The following is a 13,312-nucleotide window of genomic DNA, read 5'->3' as shown; positions in this document are numbered from 1 at the left end:
TGATGGGTTCACAACAGTAAATCCCGTCATTAATCAATGATTATTGGCCTTTAGCGACGGAATTTCCCGTCGTTAATGGTACAACTTTTTGTAGTGAACGTACATAATTCTCCAAAGATTCCTCGTAATATTTGCACAAAAGTACATTGATGAAAAAAAAATCCCCTAAATTTCAAGAGACCTCTTAAAATTATAGGTCAAAATATACATAATTCTCCAAAGATTCTTCATAATATTTGCACAAAAGTACATTGGTGGAAAAAAAAAATTCTCCTAAATTTCAAGAGACCTCTTAAAATTATAGGTCTTCTTGGTAATCAAATCTAATCATATCCTTAAGACCTTAACAATAAAACCAACAAACATATATAAGCTCTTGAATCTTGAACTCTAATGTTTTTTCTCTAAAAAACACAGAGAAAATGAAATGAAACCATTATTAATTACCCTAAACATAAAATCAAGTTGGCGAAACAAGTTGAGAACTAGCCGAAGACAATGGAGAAACAATACTATATTCATCAACCGAAGTAAAACTATTACCACCCGGTTGCCTACAATACCTTAACTCCAAAGAAACCTGTTTTTCATACAAAAGATGCCTGTAAAAATTATCAATAAACATATCCGCATGTTTATCTACATCCGTTTCTAATGGATAGCTTGTGGTTCGTCGTAGCGGCGGATGTGGTGAGGCGGCGCCACTAGAGACCTCCGATCGACGGCCATTGTCTTCTTCTTCACCGTCGTAGTTAGCATCATCATGATTATGAGAACAAGATGAACAAGATGAAGAAGGAGAAGAAGTATGGTAATGGTCAACAACTACGACTTCTATACAAGCTCTTAACCCTGGTCGATCGTTGAAGCTATAGGCTTTACGCCGTCTCCAGCCGTTGGGCCCGGGGAGGGCCGGGGTTCGGGCTCGGATCGATGAAGCTATTTGCCATGTTGAGTTTGTAAGAAACTTTTTGAGATTTAATAAGAAAGTCAACTTGTTTACAGCTCTTCTTAAACGACCAAGAATCTCCATGTTTATTTTTCTTTCTAGCTTTTTTTTAACGATTTTTTTTTTGGAATAGTTAATTGAGATGATTACAGAATTCACAATTGACAAATAAATGAGATAGTTTTGTGGCATTCTTTCTTCTATATATATGCAATGGAGAAGGAAGTTGCTAGGAAAGTTTGGTACTTATTTTAGATAGAGTAAGGACTAAGAAATTTGAATTTTTTTAAAAAAAAAGATAAAAGAAAAATAAAACGTGGTGATTAAATTCCATGCTTGTTAGTTGTTACATTGAAGTACTAGCTTCCACAGGTTGGATTTTATCTGTCCTTCTAGTTGTTGTTTGAATTAAATATAATTTGAGTCAAAGTCAACGCTCAAACATTAGCTCGAGGAGGAAGAAGGAAAGTTCCCTAGTTAATTTGTAAGAGGAAAAGATTAAAAAGTCAAAGTTCCTCGTGAACTCAATTTTTAACCGATTTTTGTAGAAGATCGAATGAAGGATACTTAATTGTCATGCACATGATATGTTAGTTCGGTAAATGTAAGACGGTCTGATAGGAGACTAGTTTCGCTTCATAATTTTTCTAAAAAACTAACAAAATAATTATAATGGGTACTGATTTGATTAGGGTTGTTCATCTTGTTCATATATATTTTGATGTGAGTTCAAGATTTTCGAGCAATTAACAGAAATTAATAAATCATGTTGGTTAGTAAAGTCGAGTTTTAGCTATGTTTATATGTGTACATATTCAATCCTCATATCTAGAAATATTAAACGCACTTAACATTAGGCCAAACTTTTTCGATATTATTTCTGGTCAATTTTAATTTCAATTTAATAAGGGTATTTCAACTAGTGAACTTTTTTAACCATAAACGATATGAATATATGATATTCCACACGGTATATTTTCCAAAGTAGTTTAGAGGTTATTTCTTCTCAATATTATTTTTCATTTCAATGGTGGCTACTTAATTGTATATTCTTAAAAATTATTTTTGATCACTTTCTTTGAATTTTCTCATTTGATAAAGTGGGGATTTTCCTTTGATCCCATGATTGCCAATTCGGCTTCAGGAGCACACATATTATTTAGTCAACATGACTAAGTCATGGTCTTACAAGATAACGTATACTAGTTTGATCACTGCCAATTCCCTAATCAATTATCTCAAGTATACCTGCGTTACGGATAAATGAGCAAGTATTAGTATACCACTACTTTTTTTTTACATAAGCTTAATTTGCATAAATGAAAAATGTCACCCAACACAAACTGAACAACTGAGAATTTTACGGACTGTTACACTTGCAAACCAACTAAAAAACAAAGTGCTAAAAACTGAAAAGGTAGTAGACTCCTCTCGTGTCGGCCCTTGACAACCAAAGAGATGATATTGCGCCAAATCCATTGTTGGTACTTGGTAGTGATTTCCTTATCGGACATGTAGCTGAAATGGTGGTAAATATGTTGGAAATAATGCAATATGGGCTTCCTATACAAATTATGATAGCTTTCCTTTTTCTGATTGGTGGCTTAGTCTAATTAGGAAAGTTAATTATATTTCTCGTTGTGTGGCAGCATGCCTGCGGGTAATTGATTTGTGCCACACTTGGGCTGTGGAACAAACTGATACCTTTTCCTTATGATTACAAATTAAGTGGGTGCATGGGTTTTAAGTCTCCCACTTTGTCGGAGTTCCAATCTTTTCGGTTCAAGAGTTTTGATTCCATGCAACTCTCTTGTCATATATATTTCTATCTCCTCTACAAAAATATTCACGCACAAAATTATACAAAAATATCATTCTTTTCCTCCATTATCATTATAGAAATCTGAGCAGTTCTTGAAGTAATTCCAGCCTTTTAATTGGGATACGGAGTTGAAAGGTAGTTGTGTTACCCTTGGGGAGCAGTCGTCACTGAGAGCCTCGTATCGGTGGTGGCGAAATACGCTTCTAGGGGAGCCGTAAAACGCATCACAGCTTATTTGAGATCTATTTTTCAGAGTAACAAATTTCTCTCCTTTTGTCGTACTTTGATTACAACAGTTATTTTACCAACAATCTAGAAGCGTATTTTATCTGTTGTTATCATGTCTAGTAGTTCTCAAAATCGTTTGTTGCTAGATCTTTCTAAACTGGAACTTCTTGATGGATCTAATTACAAGAGGTGGTCTCAAAAATTGTTAATTTCTTTTGAACAAGTAGAAGTTGATTATGTTCTGTTTTAATAACCCTCCTAAGCCTAAGGAGAAACCATCTGCTATCATAACTATAGCGGATACTCCTGGGAAAGGTACGGTTGTGCCGACTAGTGGCGAATCTGGTGAAGAGGAGATCAAGAAGTTTGAGAAAGATAACAAATTTGTTAGGGGTCACTAATTACTCAATCACATGACAAACCCTATTTTTGATTTGTTTATCACTAATAAATCCGCTAAGTCAATCTGGGAAACCCTAGAAAAGAAGTATGGTGCTGATGATGCAGGGAAGAAGAAATATGTGACTGGTAATTGGTTGAATTTCCAAATGGTTGACACAAAACCTATCATGGATCAAGTCCATGAGTATGAAAATTTGGTTGCTGATATTCTTGCAGAAGGTATGAAGATGTGTGAGATATTGCAGGCTAATGTTTTGATTGAGAAACTTCCTGAAACGTGGTCTGATTACCGCAATCATCTCAAACACAAGAAACGGGATATGACATTGGAGGAGTTAGTTAGCCACATGAAGATTGAGGAGGCTAATAGACTGAAAGATACCACCAAGAAGCCTAAAAATGAACTTGCTGTCAAAGCTAACCTTGTGGAGTCTAATGTTTATGTTGACAGGAACACAGGTGGCACTGAGAAGAAGCACTGCAAGCAAGGAAAACAGAAGAAGGGAAAATTCCAGAAAAAGGGCATGATCGAGAAGAAAGATAACAAATCGTTTCTGGAAGGAACAAGATCCTAAATCATACGAAGAAGCCATGAGTTCAGTTGATGCTAGCTTCTGGAAGGAAGCAATCAACAGCGAGCTCGAATCTATTATGGCAAATCAGACATGGGAGCTTGTAGAATTGCCAAAGGGGAGCAAAGTCATTGGCTGCAAGTGGATTTTCAAGAGAAAGTTGAAGACCGATGGTTCTGTTGAGAGATTCAAAGCCAGACTTGTGATTAGGGGTTTCTCTCAGAAGTTTGGTGTAGACTACTTCTATACCTACTCACATGTGACAAAGATTTCCACTATTCGTCTTTTATTTGCTATAGCTTCTGCTTATAAATTGCTTGTGCATCAGATGGACGTCAAAACGGCCTTTTTGATTGGAAATCTTGAGGAGGAAATATATATGGAGCAACCCCCAGGGTTCGTTGTTCCCGACATGGAGAACAAGGAATGTAGGCTCAAGAAATCCTTGTATGGACTAAAGTAGGCACCAAAGCAATGGTATGAAAAGTTTCATAACACTATTCTTAGCTTTGGTTTTGTGGTTAATGGGTCGGCCTCCTCTGAAGACCTGTGTAACTTGGATAACAAAGAAAGAGGCGGGAGAGTAGTAATGTCACGTGATAGCTGGAAAGACCTTGTGAATTGCTCACAAGCCACTTGAGTAACCAAACATGACTCAACATGCTATGAATCCTCAAAAATTAGAGAGGAGCGTTCAAATAAAGGGTTTTGTACTTCCCACATCTCATCATCTTGGTTATAAACTTTATGTACCTCCTTAGGCATGAAAAAAACCTTATTGACCGGTAATAATTGGGATCATATCTCGCATTCTCGCCTACTCACAACTCTTCTACCTTTCTTTTAACACACTGAGCTGTTAAAAATTGACCCAATTCGATCACATTTGATAGCAAATGAAGTGACCCGGAAAAAAAATCACACATTTAATCCGTACGATTATATGATCCCGCATAAAATATTATTAAATGATACAAGAAGAGATTATATTCAATCTGTAGCCGACCAATAACCTAACTTGACAGCCTTATGACAGTTACTGACAGACATGACACATGACACGAATATCATACTCCGTATCTTCTAGTTTGGGCTGTGTATTTGGGCCATAGTCCAGTGCATACAAAGACATAACTCAACTAAGCCCTTTGGGGGTTTGACGAATTCTTAGCGACAAATTGCGTGTTTATAGTTGTATATAAATGTTGTAGTAATCAATTTGGTATCAAATTCATGTGGATGGAATTGGATGAACCACCGTTGCATCGACTAATGGTACCTACTACCTACTTCACACTCAATTTTTGTTCTTTGGATAATTGGATTGTAACTAGATTATTACCTAATGTACCATTGTACAACACACGACGTTACATGTACACGGTACGCCTAATCATAAGAGTAATAATAGGTCGATGGCCCATTAGTCACTACAATAACGTAAGGTACTTTTGACATAATTGAAAAACACTTCACCTTTACTAGATAATCCAAAGATAATAATCCATTTTTTGACGTGTTGTCAAATACTCCAAAAATAAATAAACAGACAAATCCGGTAAATCGAATCTAGAAAGAATGAATTTTCATTTCTTTGAAATAATAATTTTCAGTTGATGATACAATTGCAAGTGAATATTTCTTCAAATAATGAAACAAATTACAGATATATGCACCTCAAACAAACAACGTAACCATTTTACAAAAGTACTACAAATTGAACAAATCCAATTATCCAAAACACCATTAAATTACAACCAACACATTGACATCCTCCCCCCTTCCAACCAACTAACTTAATAATGATAGCACTAATTAATGTAATAATGATAGCACTAATTAACGTAATTATCTTACCTAAGCAAGATTAATCTTGACAGGATACTTATCCACCGAATCAACCCATGGATTAGTCCTGCATTTCCCAACCTCAACCTTCCTTAACGACTTCCAAACCGCGCTATTACACTTAAAACCCGACCCAAACGCGATTTGCCAAACCCGGTCACCACCCTTGACCCGACCCTTAGCTTCGGTGTAAGCCAACTCGTACCAAAGCGAACTACTCGACGTGTTCCCGAACCTATGAAGTGTCATTCTAGAAGGTTCCATATGCCAATTAGTAAGCTGAAGATTCTTCTCTATCTCATCCAACACTGCCCTTCCACCAGCATGAATGCAAAAATGCTCAAAAGCCTTCTTAAAGTCAGGAATATAAGGTTTGACTCTAACTTGTTTTAACACCTTTCTCCTAATCAGGGTTGCTAAGAACATGAGCTGCTCTGACCATGGTAACACAAGTGGGCCCAAGGTAGTTATGTTTGTTTTAAGCGCGTCACCTGCAACTGCCATCAACTCGCGTGCTAGGGACACACCAACTAGCCCCTTTTCGTCTTCTCTTTGGAAGACGCAGTTGTAACTGTTGTCGTCCGAACCCTTATGAGTACGGACTGTATGGACCAACTCATATTTGGCTATACGACGGTCTTTCGGCTTGTTTGAGAGTAAAACGGCTGCCCCACCCATCCGGAAAATACAGTTGCATAAAAGCATGGATCGGTCGTTACCGAAATACCAATTTTGGGTGATGTTTTCTGTGCTGAAAACTAAGGCGTTTGAATTGGGCCGGGCTTTGAGTAAGTGTTTGGCTAAATCAATAGATATAAGGCCCGCACTGCAGCCCATACCACCTAAATTGTAGGTTTTGATTGAGGGTTTTAATTTGTAGTGGTTGACAATCATTGAGGAAAGTGACGGGGTTGGGTTGAATAAACTACAGTTTACAATTAAAATATCAATATCTTCCGGTTTAACCCCGGTTTTTTCCAAAAGGGCATCAACCGTGTTGAATATTACTGACTCGGCCTCGGCTCGAGCCTCTTCCATTGACAAATTCGGCGGTTGAGACGTGATTCCTCTTGCGAAATAAGTCTCGTCTCCTAAACCGGACCGGGTTGCGATCCGCTCTTGGAAATGGACCATTTCGTCGTTAAACGCACCGGAGTTAACGGTCATTTTAAGGAACGAGTCAACCGACATTTTCCGCTCGTCTTCCGGTTTGTAACACGCGAAATCAACGAGGTAAACTCGTCGGGTTCGGTTGGCCCAGTACACCCCCAGTACAACTAGCAAGACAACTAAGCCCATCAACCCGGTAGCTGTGTCGATGAAGACGGCCCGGTTGGTCCAAAGATCAGAAACCCGGTCCATTCTTAGACCGGTTAGCTGAACTAAAGTGGACAACAGTAGAGGCAGAGCAACGAGAAACACGAAAACTGAAGTGGGTGTTGTACAATAGTTTCCATAGCCTAACTTGACGTACTTAAGTTTGACAGACTGAAGAAAATCTGGTAATCTTCGACGGATTTTAATGACGATAGATGCTTCGTCTTTGAACGCCATTTCCGCCATTAATCTCTCCTTATCCATCTCAATGCTCGCCATTTTTATTACAACAAAAAAACACTCTCTTTCTAGGTAGCTTGTTTAGCAGATGAATAATTTTCTTGTATAACCTAAGCTTTTAAAAAAATGATGGTTAATTGTTGAATGAATGTTTGTAATATAGTCTACACTTGACAAGAAAAAATATTGATTAAACAAAGAAGAAGAGAAAAGTGTATGTAAGAAAGTCTACGAGAAGATGACCTAAAATTGGAGAATTAATCAAAATCCCATCAAATTGGAGATTAAGCTTTTATGTCTAGGTATGGTTGTTAGAAAAAGAGTGATGAAGAAGGAGGTTTTTTATTTTTAATTTTTTGTTTTTTTAAAATTGTTTGGGGAATGAAATATTGAATGGTTTTGTGGAGGGTGTGTTTGGTTAGGGTATTTATAGTGTGTGTAAAAGTAGTAGTAGAAAGAAAGTATGAGCTGCTAGGAAGCTGGATTATAGAGGAATTAAATGTGAGTAGTTCATAGAATTTGATAGATAGCTCAACCACCCCCCAAATTAAACGAGGAAAAAGGTCATATTTGATACGAGGGGGCAAATTCAATTTAAAGAATTTCTTATTTTTAAATTTTAATTTTTTGGAACTCACATATGAGAATAGGTAAGCTACTTTGGAGTACTAAGATTTATTGATATAACGACGTATTCCCTCCGTGTATGTTCCTGAATACTGTATTTACAACCGTTTGACTGATAGTCTGATACACTTCTCAAGATACTAATTTAGCCGTGATAATATGCAATTAAAATTAATCCAACAACATCTAACATAATAACATTTTATTTTTAGATATTAGGAAGAAAATAGGGTTAAAATTATGAATAGTCTAGAAGTCAAACTATTGTAAGGATTCAGGAACCAATTAAGAGATTATTATGTACTCACTCCGTATTGTAAAAAGACATACACTTTGACCGACAAATAGTTTTAGGAGAGTGAGTTGAATTTGTTAAAATAAGATGAAAATGGGTCAGTGAATGAATTATATATTGTAGTAAAAAAAAAGGACGTGAGTAAGTGTGTGGACCATAAGAAAGAAATATTAATACAATTGGAAATGTGACAAAACATGTCAAAAAAAAAGTGCTATCTCTTTTTAAAATACGTCAGCTTAAGGAAAGTGTATCTCTTTTTAAAATACGGATGAAGTACACTATAATAAAATATAAAGTGTTTACACACTTTAGAAAAGTAGGGAAAATGGAAGCAGAAGAATATGAAGTGTGGGAAAATAGTGGATTTCGTTCAAGTAAACCTTGGAGTAGGAACAATGATTTTCTTTGTGTTTCTTGTTCAAAAATAGAAGCAATTTTCAATATGGATACACGTGGCTTTTGGTTGAGTTTTTATCAACTTATTTTTTTTATTAATAAAAGTTGTTAGAGGAGGATTGGAGAATTTATTTATAATAAATAAATAAATAGGGTATTATATATAAAGAGCAAGGTTGGTGGGTGGATTATAGGTGACTTAGCTTTTATGGAGAGAGAACATTGAATGCATGGGAGGAATTGAGAAGATTATTTATGGGGTATACTATTAGGGCGGCAAATAGGACCTCAAGCTGAATTCAATTCTTCACAAAACACCAAAATTGTGGGAGGAATGGAGGAGGATAAAATGCTTAGTTTCATATTAGTGGTCGTATAGTAAAAGTTGGTATACAAAATTAATAACTTATCATAATGTCATTTATACAGTAATAATTTTCAGTAAGTACATATGGAGTATTGAAGAGCATCTTCCATTAATATGTGTAGATTGATGACTTTGTAAATTACTGTCTAAGAGCATATTGAAGAGCATCTTCCATCAATATGTGTAGATTGATGACTTTGTAAATTACTGTCTAAGAGCATGATCAGCCCCAAGTCTTAAGACATGAGTTGTGTTGACATGGCATATGATTTATCAATCTTAAGATCAGACATATAGAAATTGTAGCATTGAAGTAGACAAGTCTTATCAAAGTCTTAAGGTGAGTCTTAAAAAATTAAGACTCAACTTAAGACTTGGTATGTGAGTTAAATTAAATAATAAAATGATATTTTACATAAATTTACAAGTCTTAAATGATTTAATGGGTGAAGAGCTAAATTTGATTGAATCTTAAGGAGTCTTAAAAATAATTTAATAATTTAATATTAATGAAATGCTGACATGGAAAATGAAGAAAATCTTAAGACAAGACCCCCTTGATCTTGCTCTAAGTTGTTAAAGTTGTCAATTACTTCCTCCGTATTTCAAAAAGATATACACTTTGACCGGTACATAGTTTTAAGAGAGTGATTTGAATTTATTAAAATAAGATGAAAGTGGTATAATGGATGAATTATTTATTATAGTAAAAAGATGATGTGAGTAAGTATGGGGACCACAAGAAAAAGATAAATATTAATATCACTACAAGAAATTGTACTATTAACGAGGGGAAATCCCGTCGCTAAAGGTCAATAATTGTTGACTAACGACGGGATTTTTCGTCGCGAACCCGTCATAAAAAGGGGGCGTCGTTAATGGAAAATCCCGTCGTTAACCCGTAGTAAAAGACATTTGCGACGATTGTTCCCCTCTTTGTTGGATTATTATCCCCGTCGCAAAAGCCCTTTTGCGACGGGATTTTTACTCGTCGTTATTAGCTTAGGTTGTCATAAAAGATACAAATTTTTGTAGTGTATAATGGAAGTGAGAACCAAAACATGTCAAGAAAGGAAATTGTACGTATCTCTTTTTAAAATACAGCTGTTTAAGGAAAGTGTATCTATTTTTAAAATACAGAGGGAGTAGTACCTTAGTCAAAATTCCGACCAATTAGTCACTAATCATATCCTAATCAACCGTTAGTCATATTATTATAATTAATTACGTAGTAATAAATTTAAAATAAAAAAGATTAAACTAATTAAGCCAGATATACGAAAGTACCAAAAAAAAATTACCCAAAAAAGGTTTTATAAAGGAAAAATTACTTTAAATAATCCAACCTTTCGACGGTTTTCCATTAATAATCCAACCTTTAGATTATTATCTAATAATCCAACCTTTGTACTCCATTAACTTTTATTACACCCAACCGGTCATCAACCTGATACAGCATGTAACTAATACATGTGTCATGCAACCATTCGTTGTAAAAAAAATTAAATACTTTTTTTTTCTTCTTTTTTTCCCTTTATTTTGTCTTTTGTTTCTTTCTTTAATCGGATTTTTCATGAAATGCCCCTGAGGTTTGACTTAATGCACCAAATACCCCTAAACTTTCCAGAATGCACCAAATACCCCCGAGGTTTGAAAAAATAACACAAAATACCCTTAATGAGCATTTCCCGTCCATTCCGTTATGTCTCCGTTAACATTAAATTTTAACCCTTAATTAAAGCAATTAACCCCCCAAAAAAAAAAATCAATTAACCCCAAAATAAATCAATTATCCCCAAAAAAATAAAATCAATTAACCCTTCTTCTTCCCTTCTATTCGCCACCTTCACAATTCCAACACCCGCAATTCGCCAAGAAACTCAACTTCTACTCCCCTCCAAAAATGAATGATTAGTGGAGAAGTATATAATTAATCCAACACCCAAAACCTACATAAGTTCATATGGAAAATTGGACCCATTAATGGAGGTGTACCTTTCTATTTTGTTGTTCAAACACCTGCCGACTTCCCAGATATTAAGCGTTAATTTCTCGAATTTGGAAGTTTTCGTCGCTAATTGACGGAAATGTATACGATCTGTTTGTTTCTTTGACAAAATTCGTGCTTGCTTTATCGATTTTGTGTGATTGTTGATAATTTTGTGTGTTTTTTGGATTTTTGGGTCTTTTTCTGGGTGAATTTTTTCTGGGTTTTGGGAGAAAGAGGAGAGACAAGGAAGGGCAATGGCGTTGTTTTGGTAGCTGGGTGGCGATTTCCATGGCAGAGGGAAGAAGGAACATGGACGGTGGTAGCTGGGTGTTCTTTTCTCTCTCCTCTCAGGCTCCCAGCCAAGCTCCACCGCCACTACGTACCCTCTCTCCTCTCAGCCATGTTTTTCGTCGTACGTATGCAGTCCACCCATAGCCACCACCGCCCAACAATCCCGGTGGCTATGGGTGGATTGTTTCCCGGTGGTGCACCAAGGAAGGAGATCGAGAGGTGGGCTTCGTTCCAGGCAGAAAGGGGGGAGCAACGTTGGCTTCCAAATCATCATCTTAGCCTACAACGAAGCAATTAATGGTGGCGGAAGAGAAGAAAAAGAAGATGATAATGATGATGAATTGATGATTGATGGCGTGAAAGAAGAGAGTAGTATAAGTGAAAGAAAGCCCAAAGTTTTGATTTTTTTAAAAAATAATAGTTAATTAAATTTTTTTAGTTTTAATTGATATAATTAAGTGTTAATATTAGGATTAGTAGAGAAAATGGTTGAGAAAGGGCAAAAAAGTAAATTCACGCTAACGGAGACTTAACGGAATGGACGGAAAATGCTCATTAAGGGTATTTTGTGTTATTTTTTAAAACCTCGGGGGTATTTGGTGCATTCTGGAAAGTTTAGGGGTATTTGGTGCATTAAGGCAAACCTCGGGGGCATTTCATGAAAAATCCGTTCTTTAATTCCTCCTTCCTTCTTCCAGAGGAGGCATGCTCCCCTTCTCTATGTCTTCCTCCCTCTACTATCATCCTTACTCAAATCCTACCACCATTATCATCATTTTCCTTATTCCTCCACCGCCCCAAAATCCCCTCTTTGTCCTCCTTCCTCCACTGCCTCCTTACCCACTCCCACCACCATTGGCATCATCATCACTTGATCATCAAAATCAACAAATTTATCAAAATCATCAATATATCATTAAAATAATCCTAATTTTGAACAATAACTCATATTTTCACTCTTCTTTTCTCACCCACATCCACATAAGCAGATATTCTAATTAATATTCTATCATTGTTGACAATAGAAACCCACAAGAAAGCTAACAATAAAATCATCCTGGTATCCATCTCTGCCATTGCCGCAACTACAAAGAAGACCATCAACACCACCACCGATGCCGACCAATAACTCCAACCCAAAGCACATACACTACTTTTTTTCAGTTTAATTTTCTTGAATATGAGTTTTGATTTCTTATCCAGGTTGTAAAACATGATTAATTCGATAGAAATTACAGGTCAAATACTCGATTTCATGCCTAAATGAGAAGAAAAAATGTTCAAAATTTGCTCCAAATTGGTTGAACAATAAACCTAACTTTTCCCCCAAATTGATTTTATTGGTGCTTGTGCGAATCTGACTTCGAGTAGTTGTTGGCTTGTACGAATTTGGGTTTATTTGAAAGGGCGACGACGATAGTTCAAATTGTCTTCGGTGGTAGGCTGGTAGCTGTCAACGAAAGTGGTGTTCTGGTGAAATTGATCATGTGGGGGGAAGACAAATAAAAGAGACCAAGGAAAGAGAGGGGAGGAGTGTGATTTTTATTTTTTTAAAGCAACAATAATTATACTGTATTTCAAAAAACGTTTTTTTTTCTTTTTTTTTTTTTTTTTTTTATATATACGTAGGGTGACCTTCATAACAGGTAAACGGTCATTTGGGTGCAATAAAAATTAAATGGGTACAAATGTTAGATTATTAGATAATAATTAAAACGGTTTTTTCATGAAATGCCCCCGAGGTTTCACGGAATGCACCAAATACACCTGCGTGTTTCAAATTACATAATATACCCCTATTTTTTAAAAAATGCACCAAATACCCTTGGATTTAACGGAAGACTAACGCCGTTAGTGATTAGCCGATAATCAGCCTTAATTAACCTTATTAACTACATATAATTAACCCTATATCAATTCCAATGAAATATAACTAATATTTTCTTTTTTCTTTTTTCTTTTTTC

General features: G+C 35.9%; 2 protein-coding genes across 2 annotated transcripts; both read right to left on the bottom strand.

Annotated features, from left to right (window-relative positions):
• Window positions 1-126: 126 nt before the first annotated feature.
• LOC110778454 (uncharacterized) lies at window positions 127-1,135 on the bottom strand. The gene has a single exon (XM_021983010.2). It carries the CDS (start codon window positions 1,031-1,033, stop codon window positions 461-463), a length of 573 nt encoding a protein of 190 aa, XP_021838702.1. The 5' UTR covers window positions 1,034-1,135; the 3' UTR covers window positions 127-460.
• A 4,401-nt stretch (window positions 1,136-5,536) lies between these two features.
• Window positions 5,537-8,757, bottom strand: LOC110778449 (3-ketoacyl-CoA synthase 1). The gene has a single exon (XM_021983006.2). The coding sequence runs from the start codon at window positions 7,415-7,417 to the stop codon at window positions 5,831-5,833; it is 1,587 nt and encodes a 528-aa protein (XP_021838698.1). The 5' UTR covers window positions 7,418-8,757; the 3' UTR covers window positions 5,537-5,830.
• Window positions 8,758-13,312: the final 4,555 nt, after the last annotated feature.

This window comes from Spinacia oleracea, chromosome 2 (assembly GCF_020520425.1).
Source record: "Spinacia oleracea cultivar Varoflay chromosome 2, BTI_SOV_V1, whole genome shotgun sequence".
NCBI lineage: Eukaryota > Viridiplantae > Streptophyta > Magnoliopsida > Caryophyllales > Amaranthaceae > Spinacia > Spinacia oleracea.
The sequence above is the reverse complement of the archived record's forward strand: the minus strand, read 5'-3'. Positions and strand labels throughout refer to the sequence as shown.

What these genes read in the sequence shown, in the direction of transcription:
- LOC110778454 (XM_021983010.2), bottom strand. Translation starts at nt 1,033, where the DNA reads ATGGAGATTCTTGGTCGTTTAAGAAGAGCTGTAAACAAGTTGACTTTC.
- LOC110778449 (XM_021983006.2), bottom strand. Translation starts at nt 7,417, where the DNA reads ATGGCGAGCATTGAGATGGATAAGGAGAGATTAATGGCGGAAATGGCG.